A 20,880-nucleotide genomic window follows, 5' to 3' on the forward strand; every position below is an offset into this window, starting at 1 on the left:
ACTTTTCTCTGAAACCAGCGTTTTGGAGGGTGAAATTTAGTGAAATATAATTCGAAATAAGTGAATTCAAATTATTTATATAGCCATATATATATATATATATATATACTAAATCGAAGTTAGTGAATTTGATTTACCACTATCGAAAGTTACTGCTAAATCGAAGTCATTGAATTTGAATTACTAGGGGGCATAAACCATGATATTAGATCGAAGTACCTTGTTTCAATTTATCATGGGTAGAAAAAATTCAAATTGCAATCCATAACAAATCGAATCTACTAATATCGATTTATATATACACCTAGTAATTTGAATCTTGTTGATTCAATTTACTATTATAGTGGATAAATAGAATTTTTTAGTTAATTCAAATTATACATAAATGTGAATGAAGATATATACGTAACTTTTTTTGTTTTAGGGGATCCATGTAATTTTGACATCTAATTTGTTTTTTTATGTGATTTGTCTTTAAATTTTTTTGTGAGTTTAAAGTTCTATGTTTATCTTGAAAAGTTATATATATATATATATATATATATATATATATATATATATATATATATATTTGTTTACCTAAAATAAATTTTTTCTTTGTTTTTATAAGTGAAGAAAGAAAGAATGAATGAAGGAGAAGAAAAAGGAGGGGACGCACGTAGTGAAAGAGAAAGAATAAAATATAGAAGATGTAAAAGAAGTAGAATAGATAAGAAAAATTGGAGAAAAATACAGTAGAGCATAAGAAGAATAAGGAAAAGACATAAAAAAAAAAGAAAAAGAAAAAGAAAGAAGAATGAAAGGAAGTGTAAACGGTTAAAAAATACAAAGCGAAGAAAATCTTATTAGATTTTATTTCAAAAAAGTCGTGCTTATCTAACATTTTTATAGAGGCTATTTTAAATGTGGATAAATTAGTAAAATATAATTTGAAAGTTTATATAGTTAAATGGGGTAAGTATTGTTTTGGTTTCTAATTTTTAGGATTGGAATTAAATTTGTTCTCAATGTTATTTTGGATTTAAAATCGTCTCCAACATTTTAAAACGGTATTAAAGTTGTCTTTTTTAATAATTTTTTTAAATGACAAAAATGCCTCCTTTCCACCGATTCACTACTCTTCTTCCTCATCTTTTTCTACTATTAACAAAATTCAAATTATAAATCCTTCTTCTTCCATTAACAAAATTTAAAATTACAAATCCTTAAATACAATTAACAAAACTCAAGATTATGATGAACAAAAACAAGAACAAAAATTAGAAAATTAGAGATTGTGATGAACAACATTAAATTTTCAAATCCAACAATAACAACAACAACAGATTCAGATTTAAAAACAAAAATAAAAAGAATAAAAAAAATAATAGCATCCAAAAGCAATCCAGAAACAACAACAGAACAAAAACAAGCTTCAAATCTAAGAACAACAACAACAGATTCTGATTTAAAAAAATAAAAAATGAAAAATGAAAAAAGCAACAACAATTCAAAAACAAGAACATAACAAAAACAAGAACAAAGATTAGAGAAAGGTGCGTGGTTGCAGTAACAGCAGCGATGTAGGGAGGAGAGCAGTTCGGTGACAACCTCCTTCAGCCTCAACGGAAACCACTGCATGGGTTTATGATGAATTTGAAAAGTAGGAATTGTGATGAATTTGAAAATTAGGGATTGTGATGAAATAGAACAGGAATTGGAAACTTGAATCTTAACTTACCTGTGATGGCAGTGACGGTGGAGCCGCATGGTGGTGGTGGCAGTGAATTTGGATAGTAGAGAGTAGGGAGGGAAGGGAAAGGGAGGCGCGGCGGTGATGCTGAAAACGCGAAGAACATTACCACCACCACCACCACCTCCCCGACGACGACGAGGAACAAGAGGCGAGGGCAAGGGCCAGGTGCGGTGAGGCAAGGCGAGGCGAGGGCGAGGGCGAGGCACGGTGAAGCAAGGGTGAGGGAGAAGGCGAGGCGAGGTCGAGGGGGAGGGCGTCGGTGACCATGACAACGACGGCGAGACTTTTTTCTCTCCTTCTCTCTCTGAGTCTCTGTTCTGAGTTTCTGCTTCTCTCTTCTCTGAATGTGAGTGAGAAGAAGTGAAGAACGAAGAAGAGCCTTACTTCTCTGTCTGTCTTGTGACACTACAGCACAGGCGGGGCTTAGAGGCGCTTTTTTATCCTTTTAGCGGCGGTTTTAAACCGCCGCAAAATAGATTTCCGGCGGCTATGGTGACCGCCCTGGTTATGAGCGCTGGGACTGAGTTCAGCGGCGGTTTCCAGCAACCGCTGGTATAACCGCCGCTAAATACGTACTTCGCGGCATCTGTTAAAAAACCGCCGCAAAATAAACGTTCTACGATTCTCTACTTTATTTATCAGCGGTTTAAAAACCGCCGCGAATCAATTCAGTTTCCTCTAAATCAATGTATTTTGCGGCTTTCGTACAACCGCCGCAGTATAGGTCCGGTTTGTCTCCATGTTTATAGGCGGTTGCAAACCGCCGCAATCCACCATACAAGTGCCATATATTTTTAGTCTTTCTGGCGTTTTAAAAACCGCCGCCAAGTTAAGGAAAAAATTAAAAAAAAAACGCAGAATTTGGGTTTTTATTTATGAAATCACATAAAATTTTCTTAAATATTATAATAAATTTGGTTCCTTGGATCTCTAATTATTTTAGGAGTGACTGTATTGACGGATAGAATCTAAACTTGTGACAAAACCAGAAAAATATCCAAAAACCAAAATGTATTTATCAAAATATCAACAAAATAGATCTCTTGCTAAGAGTTACCTAGTCTACTTCAAAAAAAGTATGCATCCATCCAAAACAATTTAAATCCTAAACTACTATTTTCTACTGCATCATTCCACTGAACACATCTCTGCAGCAATCTCTGGTGGCAGCTCCTCACCCTGTCGTTGAAAAAGATAAATCAAAGCACTCTCCATTACCTTTATCCTTTTCTTGTCTGCTGCTGCTTCATCTTCCATCGCCTTCCTTTTCAACTTCTCGGCTTCCAGTTCTGTCTGTAGTTCATTCAGCTTCCTTTGCGTCTCCTCTTCTAGGACTCTGTTTACTGATGGTTGCAAATTTGTACCAAAGAGTTGACTGGGAGTCGGTCCAATACCCATTCCACGCACTCTACCCGGTTTCTCTCTTCCGAAAACCTGAGCAAGGGAATCATTTTGAGACAAGACTCTAGAAGTTTCATCTTGTTGCTCAATCTCCAGAAGTCTTTCCTACAGACATAAAACAACAATATAGATCCGATTCATGTACATTCAACTTAACTAAAACTTAAACTGAGTTTATATTTGAGGCATACGATAAGCATAAGCATGCATAGGGATATACATCTGAAGTGAGAGCAGAGAATAATTTTGAATGGATTGGATTCCAGTTCTGTCACAAAATCAATTTGAGGAACCACAAGACACCCAAGTACGCTATAGATTTCATTATTCAGATCTCCCTGGATTCCAAGACTTATACTGTTCTTTCTCTATTACTAAACTTGGATTCCAACCTTCTACTGTTCTCTCTCTATTACTAAACTTATGCATATTACACGCTCTCAGAATATCGCTCATTTAAGTAAATGTATAAATACATAAATAAATAAATAAATAAAATGGGCAGAGAAATAATTCAATACTAGTTACAGCATGTAATTTTGATAATTTCTCCTAATCATGTGTTACATATATATTTTGAAACAAATAATTAGAGCTGTTAAAACATCATTATTCATAACACACTTATCAAAAGTTCTGCCCAAATAAAGAACCTTTTTGAAAATTCAGATATTTTGTAAATTAATTGAATCTTTCAAATGTATCAAGTGTACTTCATGATGTATAAGCGTTGGACCCAAAAGCTTATTTGTAAACATCGAATGAAAAGAAACCCACAACCTATTTTCAGCTCAGCACACAAGGAATAGGCAACTAAGAAGCAGCAATGAACTATGGATGCATTAGAAATCATAAATGTAATGACTAAACATACTAAGTTGTACTTACACCAATTTCTCTCGCCTCATCATTAATATAAGAGCCATCCCTTCTTTTGTGAACCTTGACCCACAACTCTCCTCTACTGACTATCCTTCCTTCTTGTTCTGACTGAAATAACAAAGTTTAATCCATCACCGAAGACCACGCAATCAGGGAGAATAAAAAATTAAACGGGGATTATGCAGAGCAGTACAATACTGAACAGTGAATAAAAAAGTACACTACCTCTTCTTCCCTCCGTCGAGCCAGGCTTTTTGAACCGCCAGTATGGGTATACAGCTGTTTTTTTCGATTTAACGCATTTTTCCTGCACTTCTCCTATTGGTCCATAAGAGATAAACGGGGATTAGAAACTGTTTTAAAAAAGACACAATGCAAAGGTGATTGTACTATGTTATACCAATATAAATACTATTTTTACCTTCGTCTCAGGTTTAGTGCGATAATCAAGGTACCATCTCCAGTGATCTCGATCAATTCCTGGTGGATGGTTCTCGATATTTTCTTCAGTCGACAGTGTTGGCTCGTAGTAATCATCATACAATCTCAGCCTTGTATCTTTCCAGGACTTTCCCATACTTTTCAAAATATTTTTTTTATAACCCCGTCACTATCTTCATCAAACTCAAAGATTTGCTGCATAAATGACACGATTTGTTAAAAATATTTGTTGTAACACTCCCTGGTCAAGGAGCAGGTAAAGGTAGCCATCCATTACAAAAATATCTTTTAGCAATAAAGAATAAATCGAAGAAGCTGCACCAACCGACCAGAACCCAAAAAAATGGAGTAAAAGATGTTTATTGACTCATATATAATATTGATTAAAAAAACGCACAAAGGGATTGAAAATTGTATAATGTCATTAACAGAAATCCACAAGCTAACAAATTAAAAAGGAAAAATTCCAACTCATATCTTAAGAGTACACAGAAGTTTGTGAATAAAATCGGTATATTCATGAACCACTTTATATCCAAACACTTTGTGTTATATTTAAGTTACTTTTAATTTAAGAATAAATTACTATTCCTAAAATAATCAATTCTAATCATGAATAAGCAGATGTAACTTAGATCGGATATAAACTCTTACCTTAACACATTCGAAATAAACTTTTTCTTTAGTGGTAACGTGACGCCAACTTTCCTCGCAGATAGGAAATTTACCGTAGTCAGATCCAAGCATACCGAGAACGCCACTCAACAGGCCAGCTTCGTCTCCAACTGCCTGCTTTTCATTGTTGAACCTAAGCACGATCCTTCTACCATTGGGCCGTTCCATAGCCTCCCTCACACTCAGTTTAGCCGGCTTGATTGTGCCATTGGAATCTACAAGCCAATTATAAACCTTTATATATGTCTCCATTGTAGACCGTTTGCACGAAGAAAATTAAATAACACATACTATAGCGCAAATTGAAGATGGTAAATCAAAAAGAAAGTTACCGATGGTCTTAACAGTCCAATACTCTGTTGTCTTCCGTCCTTTGCGACTCTGAGCTTTAGAAGCAACAAAGCTGTCGTCAACTTCTTGATCAATAGAATCCACTTCTTGAGCATTGGCGTCCAAGTTTAAGTGTCCCGGCTCCGAGTTTTGACTGCTATAAGTGCGCGTCTGTGGAGCAGGCCTTGGTTCACTGCGCGGTGGACGAAACGGGCGTACGGTTGTATGAACACTACCACAGCTTGCTTGGGGAATTTCAGAGTCATCTTGGTGGAGAGCCGAAGTCGGAGACGGAACTGAAGCCGGTGCCTTTTGAGACTGCTAGCATGCTGGTCCTGATTTATCCTTTTTGGTAAATCGGCCTTTCCTAGCCATCTTATATACATAATAACATGATGCAGGCCAAAAATCGAAACATTAACTCCAGCAACATATAATGCGGGTAAATTTTGTTTATATATACTATAACCCACAAAATTAACTTGTATACAACGCTATGAGTTACTCAGCACAAGACATGGTTATAAGCTCAGATACTCTACTTGTTTTTTATAAGCGAGATTCATAATTACAGGAGCAAATTTAGAACCTTAAGGCCAAAAAGAAGTTATAACACCAAATGAAACCAAAATAAACAAATGAAGTAACGTGTTCTCAGGGGGGAAGGTACAAGACATAACACGCCTACTGTGCAGACCAAGTAACTATGTATATACCACGATATGCTTAAATCAAATGCACATGGAATGATCACAGCCATTGGTGCTTCGCGAGTGCTGTATATCTTTATGTAATAATGAAGAACCTTTTTTTTCGCATTTTTCCTTATGAAGTTATGATAATTTCATTACTATAAGAAATTAAGTTTCGTTAGTTTAATAATTAGTTCATTAATTTATCTTAAAAAATGTTAGATACCGATTTTAATTTTGTGTATATAAAAACTGGTTAAAAAACAAAATTTCGAACTACAGCGGTGTGTTCTTAATCTCCCAAATCCCTACCCTTCATCTTTTCTTTTCAGTTAGATTAAACTCCCAAGCATACCCTAAGAGAATATTAACACAGTAAAGAAAAGCCATCACAGTATCAACACATAGATGGAATAATGATATGAAAAATTCCTAAACTGTAGCACTACTCATGAAAATATCAGCAATGTAAAAGGGGTTAAGATTTAAAATACACTTATGAGAATCAAATTCATTCAACGCCTCCCAGAACACCTAATGCAATCACATTAGAACATCACAAATGGCCATTGGAAGAAACAGGGGTGGTTACCAGAACAAAGAGGGCGGGCCTAACAGCCTTTCCAAACCCACGACTACGAAAATAATAGGGAGAGCGACGTTACCTGCAGGTTCTGGAAGCTGAAAAAACAAGGATACAGAAGAGCAGTTCTCCTCGACGACAACAAATACAGGCCAGATCAGGGAGCTATGGTTGCGCGGGTTATGAAGTGTTTGAGAAGTGAGTAGAAGTGGTAGGGCGCAGGAGATGAGGATTTTGAAATTAGGTTGAAATAGGTCCAAAACTTGTTTCCCCAAGTTACTATTGCCTAAATAAAACGAAACTGAGACGCGGGAGTGATAAAAGTGGGAGAAAACTGATATATTAAAAATTCAATGGTACATAAATTTAGAACTTATTCTTTAATTTTACAAAAACAATAATAATAATAATAATAATAACAATAATAATAATAATAATAATAATAATAATAATAATAATAATAATAATAAGTGGAAGATCCTAAAATCTTATAAAGAGGGGACCGAAATGATAAAATTGGAAGTATCATATTAAAATTCAAAGTTAAAAAAAATGTTGCTTTTAATAATATTATTTTAAACTAAATTTAATTTTAAAGGAATCATTTCTATCAGTTTTTTAAAAAAAAAAATTCTAATTTTTATCCAAATTATAAAAGATACAAGTCATATAACGTAAATAATATAACTTTGTTTCTCCATTACGTTTAATATATGTATTTAAGATAAATTAAAAAATATAAAATAGATGATAAATTTATATTAATAAATAATTCACTTAATATATTTTGATTTTAATATTATAAAAAATAAACTTTAATCTAATATATTATGTATATAATTTCTTACATTCATTTAGAAATTATTATAAAAACTAAAGTATCTTTATATAATAATAAATAGAAGAATTACAAAAAAAAAAATTGATAGAACAGTAGCAAATAAATTTAAAACTCATGAAATGGGATTTGAACCCATGCTTTTTGGAGTATAAATTGTCTTCATTTTAACCATTGAATTAGAAGCTATATTATAAAAATTTACTAAACATTATATTGATAATCTTTTATGTTTTTATTAGCGGGCCATTGACCACTATCACATTCTCATTCATTTTAAGAGTTATCAATATATTACTTGATCAGTCAATGTGTCATTGAATAGTGTTTTAGTGGAAACAATTGATTATCAACTTGGAGAACCAGTTCTATCATAATTGGAATTGATGGGGGAACATGCTAGAATGGTCATGACTATAGCATCACATCTAATAGTGAAGAAGTGTTTCTAAAAATATACAAACATTATATTAAATTTGGCATAGCATAGGTTTTTTTTTTTTTTTTTTTTTCGTAATTGAGGATGGCATCTTAGCGTATATTATTTAATTTGATTAATGGATATGAATAAAGCTGTTCTAGTTTTGCTATGTGATCAGAGGTTTATTATATTTATATATATAAGCCCTTCAAAAGACTTTGCAGTCCCTTTGGGAAAATATATAAAATCAAAATGACAAATGACTCTAAAGAAGGCTTAAATATAAAAATCAGATGACAGTAATCATGAATTCAGCATATTGCATATGGCCTAATATAGGAATGAATTATCCACTAAACTTCTACCTAAGAAAAACAAAAAAACACAGTAAATTAAAACCACTACCAGTGATGGATGTATTAGTCTAGATAAATCAACTATAGTTCATTCATAATAATATAACTGGCATTAATAATAAGAAGCTAGTAGATTAGTGGCTTTCTATGTAGCATAATAACAATCCAAGGTAATACAGAAAATAGTTATAAAGTCAAGATAAAGTTCAACCACCACGTCCTGGCTACCCTGTACAACCTAGACCGCAATTCTTCAGACTAACCAACATATTCTCAAGGGTTCAAGTATCTAGTAGCCCACACAGCCAAGTGCCATGCATTCCTCTTCTCAGGAGACATTCCACTATAAGGATCTTCATTCTCTTCTGGCGTCAAATTCAGATCATATGATAGAGTGGAAGCCTTGGGTCCATCAGCATCCTCGCCATCAGATCTATCGGAAGGGACAACATCCTCTCCATCCAATGAATCTGGAACCACCTCCCCCGGTGCTTCAGACTCCTTCTGAATATTCTCACGAGACATTCCTGATAGTTGCAAGGTAGCCAAGCAAGCCCGGATTAAGAGGATTAAGTGTGTGAATTGCGTGATAAAAAATCTTAACATCTAAGTCAATTGCTTCTTTAGTCAGCCAACAATGGGATAACTAGTTAGTGAAGACACAAGAGTATTGATAGGAAGAAAATAAGACACAACTAATAAGCAAAAAGAACGTGTTAACCCAATTTTCAAATTGATCCGGAAAAAGATCAAACCAGACAAATCAGAACAGGATGTTCTGCACAGATTGGAACTGAGGTAAAACACAATAATATGAGTAACAGCTAATGTACTGCTACGAATTATTTGCCATTTTGGGTTTATGACAAGGGTCAATGCCACTATTATCTCAGGTGAGTTCCTTAGGGTGTATCTATTGGTTGAAATCATGAAAAGGAAGGGAAGACAGTGAGGGGACTAGGAGAGTGAAATTAAGCAGAATTTATTCATGAAACCATTCATTTTCTCCCTTCCCTTCCCTTCCAACATCTTAACTCTCAGAGGAACACTTAGGAAGTTATTTATTTCAAATAAGACCAACATGTGATAAAATTTTCGTATGCAACCTAACTAGGCCGTAAAATATTATGGTTTACATCAAATTAGTTATCATGAATGTATATATATATATATATATATATATATATATATATATATATATATATATATATATATATATATATATATATATATATAAGTCTGAATTCATATATGTGTTAATATTTATTTTAAGTGATTGAAATAGTTAAACTCATAGTGGATTAAACATATTCAGATCATATAAATATCTTAAAGGCCGAGTCTTTCTTACTGTCCCATAGTCGATCAAGGCCTTGTACTATGAGGTTGAATTCCTCCCGTGCCGCAATTTCCAGTTCAACAACAAGGGAGTTTTCATGCCGTGACTGCAAACATACACAAGTGATTCTAATTTATCACAGCAGCAAAATTGAAATTAGAATTGAATTAAGTAGTTCGAGAACTTTCATGTACGCTATTTAAATACTTTTGTAAATCATGAACATTTACCTTCACCTCGTCGAGTATTTCCTGTGAGCACCACGTATCCGTACTTGTTATAAACTGAAACCCAAATTTTGCCCAGTACATACGGTCCCATTGATTCAATTCCTAAAATGTAAGCATAATCAACTGAATTGGATTTCATACACGAACATGAAAAAGAAATTGGTTAGAAAGTGGGCAGCAACATTCAAACCTTCATCATTGAACCCGGCGCATGACCAATGGCTTGAGTGAGGTGTCTGCGACCAGAAAAGGCATCCAGCCATGATTGTATACTGGACTCATTGAACCACAACTTCCTTGCAAATGATGTTGCGTCATCCAGGGAATAGAATGGGGACGCCTTTATCATCTTCTCTCCGAAACAGCGGCTGCTGCAAATGAGATAGAAGTCTCGGCACTCCAATTTTCCTGATAGGCCAAAGACATAGAACCATTAGAAGAAGGACACCAAAAAAATGTGAGTGTAAGAAGACTTGAAGGAGAAGTTACAGCAATGTGAAGATCCAGTTAAATCTAAGAGCTTTGTACTAGAAGATAAGTTATAAAAAAATCGACAATAAGTCGATATATTCGTCCCTTCTTTAGTATATTAAAATATGAGCTACATGATTGATGGACATCTAGTGTTTTAGGAATCGGCGGCCTCATCACAATCTTCAACCCCGTCATTAGTGGATTCCTCTAAATCGCCGTCTCTTGTCAGCCGCAGGCCTTCGACATCAAACTCAGGCATCGTAGTCATACAAGCCTGGGGGTGAAGGTCGACCTCACAATGATTCAAAATCCTCGCCCATGTCAAACAAATCTCGTGGCTTCACATGGAATACTACACTCCATCCGTTGTCCACCTCATCCTCCACGTAGAACACAAGACGCGCCTCAGATGCCAGGATGTACGGCTTATCGTCTTCTCGATCACCGGTGTGAATCGAAGTGGCAAAATTGACGCAGGTGTGGCCCAACACGTCGTGTCGGATGCCTCTGCCCGACGTGGTGTCTGCCCAAAGACACTTGAACAACACAACAATGAATTGACCACTGTAATTCAGTTCGATGATGTCCAATAATCTCCCGTAGTACGAGACACCGCCAACAGCAACATTGGCATCCCGTTTACTTGCATAACTTCTAGTGTCTGAAGTGACATAGACACCGCTATTCTGTGTTTTCATTCCTTCCTCCCTCGACATGGTTCTGAATTTAAATCCATTGACGTTGTAGGCCTGATAGCGTCTGGCCTGATCAAGGGGACCGCATGCAAGCCACTGCAACTCGTTTGAATGACTGGTGCTTCCAAATGGGACCTGGCATTGAACCATTAGAGCCAAGTAATCATCAAACGGTATTAGGATCCTGAGATAGTAAGGATTACCTGATGCCTGAACCAGTTCGGAAATTCTCTGTGCACAACACTATCTATGTGAGACTGGGACCTGGTTCTAGTTCGCAGTTTTCTCTTTGTGATAGCTCTGTACTCACTATGCATACAGTAAGTTTTATCAAGTTCAATACTATCACATCCATATTGGCTGACGGTATAAATTTAAAACTCAGGCTCTGTACTTACTCCAAGAATTTCTCAACAGCACCGCAGTTGACAAGTACATGACGGTGTGCTTGAAACTTTTCTATTGCGGTTAGAGTAAAAAATGAAGATGCCCCAACCGCCTTTCCGACATCTGGGATCATGCTGGCAATCTCGCTCGGCAGATCATCACTCGGCCGATCGTCAACACGCGTTGGTCGGTTGATCCTAGTCTCGACATCATCTAGGTATCTTGAACAGAATGTGAGAATCTCCTCGGATAAGTAACCCTCTGCAATCGATCCTTCAGGTTGTGCCCTATTACGCACATACTGTTTGAGACGACATAGGTACCTTCGGAAGGCAACAACATATAAGTTACTATATGATAGCTATCCCATTAAAACAGAACACGCAAGTTTAAGTAGATCTTTACCTCTCGATTGGGTACATCCACCGGTAATGCACTGGGCCACCAATACGTACCTCGTCGACTAAATGAACCGTTAGATGAACCATGACAGTGAAGAAGGAAGGTGGAAATATCATCTCCATGTGGCATAGAGTATTGACCACACGATCCTGAAGGAGAGAAAGTTGTTGAGGATCTATGGATTTACTGCATATTAGTTGGAAAAAGGTTGATAACTCAGCCAGGACGACGGCCACTGTGGTGGGCAATACATGTTTTGACGCAATTGGCAATAGATGTTCCATCAGAATGTGGCAGTCATGACTCTTCAACCCGTGTAACTTGCGATGTTTTAAATCAATGCAGCGAGAGATGTTGCTAGAGTACCCGTCAGGAAAGACCACATTCTTGATAATCCTAAGAAAGACATCCTTCTGTGGATTGGACATGGTAAAGACTGCAGCGGGATACTTTCCACCTTCAAGTGGCTACATATCTTGCCTGATTCCCATCAATTGGAGATCTTTTCGAGCTTTTAGGTGGTCTTTGGATCTACCGCTCTCGTTCAACATGGTGTAAACAATATTGTCGCATACATTCTTCTCTATGTGCATCACGTCAAGGTTGTGACGTAATTCGTTGTTCTCCCAGTAGGGCAGATCAAAGAATATACTCCTCTTTTTCCAGGGAGACTCATCTTGCATCACGGTTTGCTGTCCGCGCCTTCTTTTGCCGCCCACCGCTTGCACCTTGCCCTGTGAGACGGGCACACCTTCCAATTGTCTCAGGACATCCCTGCCAGTCAATTTGGTAGGTGGGGATCTATCCTCTACCTTGCCATCAAATCTACTCAGGTCCTGTCTATACCTGTGATCGCAATGCAGGAAGCGACGATGACCCATATAACACCATTTCTGACTGAAGGTGAGTCGCTTAGTCTCGGCGTCCAAATTGCACGTGGGGCAAGCTCTCCCGCCGTACGTATTCCAGCCAGATAAATTGCCCAAGCCAGGAAAATCACTGATAGTCCACATCAACGCAGCACGCATCTTGAATGTTTTCTTCTCACTGGCGTTGTAGGTATCAACACCGGCCCACAACTGCTTCAACTCATCGATCAGGGGCTGTAGGTACACGTCTATGTCATTGCCAGGCATTTTAGGACCGGGAATAATCATAGAGAGAATAAAGTTGGTTTGTTTCATGCAAATCCATGGGGGTAAGTTGTATGGAATAAGAATCACTGGCCATATTGAGTACTTTGAACTGAGGTTTCCATAAGGATTGAAGCCATCACTGGCCAGGGCTAAGCGAACACTGCGCGGATCACATGAAAAGTCAGTATATCTCATGTCAAATGCTTTCCAACCCTCGCCGTCTCTGGGATGCCTCAGGAAACCGTCAGAGTTGGTTCCTCTCTTGTGCCACAACATGTCTACTGATGTCTTGCTAGACATGAATAATCGCTGCAACCGTGGAATCAGAGGAAAGTAGCGGAGAATCTTCGCCGGCAGAGGTTTCCCATTCTTCTTGACAACGGCATTGATCCTTACTATGGAACTCTTCCGGGTCTTTTGTTTCCACCTGGATGCTCCACAATGTTTGCATCTAGACAGGTCTTGATCGGAGCCCCGATATAGCATGCAGTCATTTGGACATGCATCTATCTTCTTATACTCAATACCGAGCTTTCTTATGATCCTCTTGGCATCGTGCAACGTCTTTGGAATCGCTGCATGCTCAAAGGCATCCCCCAGTAGCTCTAGAATCAAACTGAAAGCCTTGTCACTCACTCCGCACATGCACTTGATATGGTAGAGCCTCACTAAGAAAGACAGTTTCGAGAATCTTGAGCATCCCGGATACAATTCCTGCTCGCCATCCTCCAGCAAGTCGTGAAAGGCACGAGTCTCGCGGCTAGGTTCGTCAGATATGTACGGCAACCCCTCCGCAACGTCTTCGACGTGACCCCTCATCGAGTCTTCATCGTCACTCTGCAGTCCCGGCAAGTTGAATGCATCGTGGACCATGTCACGAATTTGATCGCCTGAATTTACAGTGGGTTCTAATTCTTCCCTACCGCTACGTCTCTCGTCTACTATCCTCTCACCGTGATGTAACCAGAAGGTATAGTTAGGGGGAAAGGGTTTCATCAGAAGATGATCGTAGGCATCCTCTCTAGTTTGAAAAAATCGGAACCCACACAAAGGGCATGGACAATGTATCATCCCATCGGATGATGAATTGGCAAATGCAAAGTCAAGGAATCTATTCAAACCATCCCTATACTCTACACTACCTCGTGACTTTGTAATCCAGCTCTTGTCAATGTCTAAATAAATGAAATAGCACAGATAACTAAATGAATAGTAAAAAATTACATTAAACTAAAAAAAGAGGAAAAAGATGGGGTGCGTGTCAAGAAGACCAGTAACAGTTTATCGCAATTAAGATGGGAGAGTACCATATGTAATAGACTAGACAATATATTGCTTTCAAAACTATGTAGCAAGCGACGGAATAACTCAAAATGAAAACAACATTAAAATTACTTGCATCCCAGATAACATGTAGCTCACGAAAAGTATTGGGGAGGAGGCTTACTCATTGCAAAATTCTGTGCTTTCTTAAAAGAATACTTCTATAAAGAATTGCTGGTTCCAAGCCCAAAAAATGAAAAGATAAAGAAAAGGGTCCTTAAAAATTGAAAAAGAAAACAGGAAAAACTGTTAAAATTAAAAAAATAATCAAAAAATATAACTAAACAATCATAATGTACAGAGAATAAAATCTTCAAAATATCTTGAAAAATGGAAAACATAACAGGAATGATAGACAGATTTAAAAGACAACAAAAAAAATATAAAAAACAATTATAACAGATGTAGTAGCTTAGAATCTTAAAATTGTAGATATGTTATCTTAGATATGCTTCTAAGAAAAATACCAGGTGAACTACGACGAACTCCTTTCTAAAAAAATTACAATTGCGTCGATATATTACTTTTCATATATTCAAATTTAAAATGAAAATTTGTTACCATCTCCAATTAGTCTCAATTTTTCATGAACATAGATATACCTAAAATCTAATTTAACAGCATCTATATCCTACCCATGATAGAAAATATATAATCCAAATATGTCTACGTCAAGTATATAAAGATTTCTTTCATTAGATATTTTGAGTATTAGGAAAATAACTCATACAGCACAAGATTGATGAGAGAGGCCGTAAGCATCACAATTCAAATCATACTCCCAGTGTCCAGCATGAAAGAATTCGCTAATAATATACAACCTCCGAATTAAAAAAATGAAATTATAGTGGAGCAAGAATAATGACACAAATTAAAGAGGAAAAAGCCAAAAACACATAGCTTAAAATACCAGATTCAGTAAAAGACGACAAATAGTTGGTTCAGTGAAAAAAAAAATTATTAAACCCCACAATGTTACAAGACTCCCAGAGTGTAGCTTATAACACTTTGATAGTACTGATAAAAGGCAAACGTTATGGTGTTGAGAGGTTGCCAATGCTGGGTATTGCTTATAACACATTCAAAATATTATCATATGCATCATGCCCAGTTCCTTCATATTATTTTCCTTTTCCTAACTAGGAGATTGATCAATTAAAATACTCACATAGGCAAGAGATGAATAGAAGAATGTTAATAAATCAAAATTGTCATACATAACCTTGATTAGATTGTCCTCTAAAAGCTTCTCTACTGCAAGTAACTTTGCAATCCTTAACACCTGCGAAAACAGACACACACTTGGGTTACGACGTTGCTTCCTGCACCAGAATCTTCTTCGTGGAAGAGCCTATGTGCAATCTCACCTTCAAATCAATCTGCATTGGAAGAGCACAATTTCAGAGAGATTGAAAATATTACCATTTTATTTACCTTAAAAGAATGAGGGTTTATATAATTTGTGTTTTGTTTTCTTCCTTTTTGAGTTTTCGTATGTGAATTTCAGGAAAATAGCTCTTCAGAGTTTAGCACTAGCTTCAGAGGTGATAATGAAAGGGGGTATGGTAATGTATTAAGAATTAATGTCACTTCTTTAGTTATATACATGACCATGATTTCCGTTATCTCCAATTATGCCACTTTAAAGATAGATGAGATTAATTACAACAGAGCTTCTAGATGAGAGATAGATGACATTTCTCTACATTTATTGTTGAACAAAATAGATAAATCCCAAGAGCAGAGACATTGAGACATCAAAATCAAATCCAAAAGAGACTGGAAGAACAGATAGATGTATTTATCATTTATACAATTCAGATAATAGTACAGTTGGTATTTTTATGCATTTATTTTTGGTTCTTTTATCAAACCTTGAAATAAAAATATTATAATTTGGCATAGTTTAACTGAACAAATTGAAAAATAAAAAATGAAACATGCTTCATAACCAATAGGTACAGAAGAAATTGCAGATGAGAATAGAGGCTCAAGGAAAGTATTTGCATGATGTGTTAGAGAAAGCTCAGAGGACACTTTCCATGAAAGGTTCAGGCAGTGACCTAGAACCATCTTTTTACTCAATTGACCGAATTCAACTTTGTCTTGTCCAGTTTCATGGAAAACATGAACAACAAAGATAGCAAACAAAGTCTTAATAAAACTATTGTAGTCTTAATTTCATATAGGATACTAGCATCTAAAGTCTAAAGTAGTATTTATTTATTATGTTTATCTAAATTGAGATACTGAATCTTATTATTTAAAATTTAATTAAACTAATCCAATTTAGTTGATGTTTTATGAAAGAAATAAGATGATTATAACAAAGTCTTTGATTTTTCTTCCATGATTCAAATCCAAAACTTGAAAAATCAATAGATCAAAGTGACTACCAATTGGATGATGAACGTGTGCTCCTTAAACTGTTCTACATCGAAATGACCTAAGTCAACCTAGATTAATTAAACTTTACTATTATTTAATTAATTTAATGACAGTTAAATAAAAAGAAAAAAAAAAGAATCTACTCGCCTCGAGATCCTAATCTGTGAACATTGAGGTATAATCTAACAAGGTAACATCTTACAATTCCTAGCACATAATCAGAATTTTTCTTTCCATATGATGAAGCAAGAGTTAAATTGAAAATAAATACTATTTTTGTGAACAGATGATTAAAGATTCGGTCCTTTATGTTGGAAATTCTTCAACAAGAATCACATGACATATGCTCATCTTCACAAGTTAATTAGTGTTTTTTCTGGGAAGTTGTAGCTAACAAATAAAATGTGTAACTCTTCTAAATCATGAGTATGGTTCAACATCCCCAACTCTTCTAAATCATGATGTTAATTACAAAGATGTATGGATTGAATTGGCTTAATGTAGATCCCAAAAAATATTCTGTCAACAGTGAATAGTTGTTATTGATAGTAGTTTCGTGAGAGAGATCACGTTTGATGTAAAGGAATTATAAAATATTTTACACAAGATACATGATTTTCACTGAAATGGCATTTTTTAAATTTTAAAGTATTTACAAAAAGCTCACTTAGCCAAACATCTCAACATTATATTCACAACCGAAGATGCACCATGTTCATAGACATGAGTTATGCTTTTTCTCTAATAATGTCAACAACATTAATTCCAAAGCCAAAATCTTTGACACCAAATATTCCCTCAATTCTCCAAAATACTCTAACATAGTCTCAAAACAGAGAAATCCCAATAGCAGCAGGCATTGAGACATCAAATTGAAGTCCAAAGAATTTTGAAGAACAGCTAGATGTACTTTTCACGTATAAGATTCAGATAATAGTATACTTGGTATTTTTATCAAACCTTGAAAAAAATGGTACAAATTGGCATAGTTTAACAGAAAAAATTAAAAAATAAAACTAAAACATGCTTCATAACCAATAGGTACAGGAGAAATTTCAGATGAGAATAGATGCTCAAGGAAAGTATTTGCAAGCTGTGGTAGAGAAAGCTCAGAGGTCACTTTCCATGGAAGGTTCAGGCAAAAATCTAGAAGCATCAAGAGCTCAATTGTAGGAATTCAACTCTAATTTGTCCAATTTCAAGGAAAACATGAACAACAAAGGTAACAAACATGGAAGGTTCAATTCAGTTTGACTTAACCAGCAAAAGAAGCTATGATCTTGTATCTGCAAGTGGTGGTGGATATGAAATTGAATCCAAATTCCTGTCATAAAGGCTATGATCATTTTGAACTATCATATGTTTTTTTTCTCTTTTATATTGTTTAACTAAAGTTACATATTAGGAATAAAGTTTATCTGATTCACTGCACAATATCTTTAATGATCTTAACGTCATGATAAAATCTTCATGAAAAATGAAACATTTATATTTATGATTCTACATGAGAGATAGATTAGATTAATTAAAACCAATCAAGTCTCATCACTTGAGACAGGAACAAAATAACAGACTGCAATTCATTCTTGCTAATCAACACACCCGTTTCAAGTAGTTAAGGTATGACAGAAACAGGATGGCGAACTAACCAGGGAACGGGAGAGGCCGCGATAGCTCAGGATGGCGCACAGTGGAGGGTGGCTCAACAATTTCGTGCACGGCGGGCAGAGTACCCACGATCGGCAGCACCTTCGCGGTGGAGCAGCGACGGCAGCAGAGTTCGCGCGCTACCAAGGACTCTAAGCGGGTTCTGCTTAATCTGGGGAAGAATGAATTAGACTTTATAGGAGAAATTAAAAAGGGGGAAAAGGAGAAATTGTTAACAAATCCTTCACAACCTTGTTTTGGAATAGCAGCAATGAGTGTGCTTCGCGGGCTACCGAGTACTCTTCGCGGGTTTTCTGCAAATTTGGGGGGAACCAACTCAGGTTTATAAGAAAAAAAGAGGGCAAAACAAAATTGATTTTAGATTGGATCCTCACCTGGCGGCGTTTTTGATGGAGTCGCCGCTGATGATCAGGCAAGCGAAGGAGTTCTGCTTCCCCAGCATGTTTTGCGGCGGCGAGGTGTGTGGCCTCCAGATCTTCGCCGCTATTTACCGTGCCTGGCATAGTCCTGGCGGCGTTTATGATGGAGTCGCCGCTGATGATTGTGGCACGCGAAGGAGTTCTGCTTTCCCCAGCAAACTTTGCGGCGGCGAGATGTGTGGCCTCCAAATTTTTGCCGGTATTTACCGTGCCTAGCGTAGTGTGATATACCCAAGGGTAAAATCGTTCAAAAAGACGATTTTAATACTAAATAAAACGTTGGGGACGATTTTAAATCCAAAATAATGTTAGGGATGAATTTAATTCCAACCCTAAATGTTAGGGACTAAAAGAATACTTACCCCTTAAAAAATATAACCCAAAAAGTTTAGAAAACAAAAAAGCCTCCTAAATATTTAAAATGTGACAAAGATATATTTAAAAAACCAATTATTTTTATTCATGAATTTTATGAATACTAACAAAATTATCCATATAAAAAAAATTAACATTTTACTTATAAAAGACGAATTATGTGTGGTAATAATAATAGCTAAACGTCAAATTTTATTTGACTTTGTGAAAAAATTATCAGACTTTCTTAAATTATCTTAATCTTTTCCACTATTATCATTGTTTTCATGAAACCCTCTTGTCTTACCTTCATCTCCTAACCTATAACCAATACCCATGCCGAACCCCCCTCACTCCACCTACCATCCCTTGCACTTTTTGCCATTGCTACCACTTTCTGACTGTTATTGTCGCCACTGAAGTTTCTCAATTCTCTGTTATTCTCACCCTAAATCACCACTACCACTAGGGGTGTGCATGGTTCAGTTTTTCCATAAACTGAACTGAAACTGCACTAAACCATTTTAAATGGTTTAAAAACTGAACCAAACTGCTTTGTCATATAAGAAACTGGTTTTAAACCAGTTTATAATACAGTGCACCAGTTTAAACCAGTTCATAAAAATAAAACTGGTTTTAATTAAAAAAACCAGTTTAAACTGGTTTATGCCTAAAACTAGTTTTCACACCCTCTCTCTCACTCTCTTCCCTTCCTCTCTCTCTCTCTCCTTCCTCTCTCTCTCTCTCCCCTTTTCTCTCCCTTCCCCTCTCTTTCTCCTACCCTCCTCTCTCTCTCTCTCTCTCTCCCCCTTTTCCCATTCTCTCTCTCCTCTCTCTCCTACCCCCCCTCTCTCTCTCTCTCCTCTCTCTCCTACCCCCCTCTCTCTCCCTCCTCTTTCTCTCCCCTTCCCCTCTCTCTCTCTCCACCTCTTTCTCCCCCTTCCTCTCTCTCTCTCTCTTCCCCCTTTCCCACTCTCTCTCTCTCTCTCTCTCTACCCACTCTCTCTCCCTTCTCCCTTCTCTCTCTCTCTCTCTCTCTCTCTCTCTCTCTCCTCTCTCTCCTACCCCCTCTCTCTCTCCCCTCCCTTCCTCTCTCTCTCTCTCTCTCTCTCTCTCTCTCTCTCTCTCTCTCCTTTCCCACTCTCTCCCTTCTCCTCTCTCTCTCCCCCCTTCCTTTCTCTCTCTCTCCCCCTTCCTCTCTCTCCCTATCTCTCTCTCTCTCTCTCTCTCTCTCTCCCTTTCTCTCTCTTTCGCTTTCTCTCTCCTCCCTTTCTCTTTCTCTCTCTACCCACTCTCTCTCCCTTCTCCCTTCTCTCTCTCTCTCTCTCTCCTCTCTCTCCTACCCCTTCTCTCTCTCCCCTCCCTCCCTCTCTCTCTCTCTCTCTCTCTCTCTCCTTTCCCACTCTCTCCCTTCTCCTCACTCTCTCCCCCCTTCCTTTCTCTCTCTCTCTCCCCCTTCCTCTCTCTCCCTATCTCTCTCTCTCTCTCTCTCTCTCTCCCACTCTCTCCCCCCTTCCTTTCTCTCTCTCTCTCCCCCTTCCTCTCTTTATCCCTCTCTCTCTCCCCCTTTCTCTCTCTCTCTCTCTTCCGCTTTCTCTCTCCCCCTTTCTCTTTCTCTCTCTCTTTTCCTTCTACTTTCTCTCTCCCCTCTTTCTCTAAATCAAAAGTTGAAAGAATCATAAAATATTCACATACAACATACTAATAAACT

The 20,880-nt window shown here is 36.9% G+C and overlaps 3 protein-coding genes across 3 annotated transcripts; all 3 read right to left on the reverse strand.

The window, feature by feature from the left end:
• Positions 1–2,863: 2,863 nt before the first annotated feature.
• Positions 2,864–4,595, reverse strand: LOC148549804 (uncharacterized). Its single transcript, XM_088495790.1, has 4 exons — positions 4,440–4,595; positions 4,244–4,336; positions 4,025–4,126; positions 2,864–3,241 (listed from the first exon to the last, which is right to left on the reverse strand). Exons 1-4 carry the CDS (start codon positions 4,593–4,595, stop codon positions 2,864–2,866), a joined length of 729 nt encoding a protein of 242 aa, XP_088351916.1.
• Positions 4,596–8,627: 4,032 nt separating this feature from the next.
• LOC148549805 (uncharacterized) lies at positions 8,628–10,323 on the reverse strand. The gene is made up of 4 exons (XM_088496066.1): positions 10,114–10,323; positions 9,924–10,025; positions 9,706–9,799; positions 8,628–8,881 (listed from the first exon to the last, which is right to left on the reverse strand). Exons 1-4 carry the CDS (start codon positions 10,270–10,272, stop codon positions 8,628–8,630), a joined length of 609 nt encoding a protein of 202 aa, XP_088352192.1. The 5' UTR covers positions 10,273–10,323.
• A 367-nt stretch (positions 10,324–10,690) lies between these two features.
• On the reverse strand, positions 10,691–12,165 carry LOC148549806 (uncharacterized). Its single transcript, XM_088495791.1, has 4 exons — positions 11,885–12,165; positions 11,491–11,802; positions 11,276–11,392; positions 10,691–11,210 (listed from the first exon to the last, which is right to left on the reverse strand). The coding sequence occupies exons 1-4, from the start codon at positions 12,163–12,165 to the stop codon at positions 10,691–10,693; spliced, it is 1,230 nt and encodes a 409-aa protein (XP_088351917.1).
• Positions 12,166–20,880: the final 8,715 nt, after the last annotated feature.

Source organism: Arachis ipaensis, chromosome B8, assembly GCF_059453495.1.
Source record: "Arachis ipaensis isolate K30076 ecotype BB chromosome B8, ASM5945349v1, whole genome shotgun sequence".
NCBI classification, from domain to species: Eukaryota; Viridiplantae; Streptophyta; class Magnoliopsida; order Fabales; family Fabaceae; genus Arachis; species Arachis ipaensis.

Excerpts from the sequence above, each read along its gene's own strand:
- LOC148549804 (XM_088495790.1), bottom strand. The coding sequence starts at position 4,595 with ATGGGAAAGTCCTGGAAAGATACAAGGCTGAGATTGTATGATGATTAC. Across the intron at positions 4,337-4,439 it reads GCACTAAACCTGAGACGAAG|GAGAAGTGCAGGAAAAATGC; the intron begins GTAAAAATAGTA and ends ATGGACCAATAG. Across the intron at positions 3,242-4,024 it reads ATGAGGCGAGAGAAATTGGT|GAAAGACTTCTGGAGATTGA; the intron begins GTAAGTACAACT and ends TTATGTCTGTAG.
- LOC148549805 (XM_088496066.1), bottom strand. The coding sequence starts at position 10,272 with ATGATAAAGGCGTCCCCATTCTATTCCCTGGATGACGCAACATCATTT. Across the intron at positions 9,800-9,923 it reads AAATACTCGACGAGGTGAAG|TCACGGCATGAAAACTCCCT; the intron begins GTAAATGTTCAT and ends GTATGTTTGCAG. Across the intron at positions 8,882-9,705 it reads CCTTGATCGACTATGGGACA|GAATGTCTCGTGAGAATATT; the intron begins GTAAGAAAGACT and ends TGCAACTATCAG.
- LOC148549806 (XM_088495791.1), bottom strand. The coding sequence starts at position 12,165 with ATGGAACATCTATTGCCAATTGCGTCAAAACATGTATTGCCCACCACA. Across the intron at positions 11,803-11,884 it reads TGGATGTACCCAATCGAGAG|GTACCTATGTCGTCTCAAAC; the intron begins GTAAAGATCTAC and ends TGCCTTCCGAAG. Across the intron at positions 11,393-11,490 it reads GCTGTTGAGAAATTCTTGGA|AGCTATCACAAAGAGAAAAC; the intron begins GTAAGTACAGAG and ends TAGTGAGTACAG.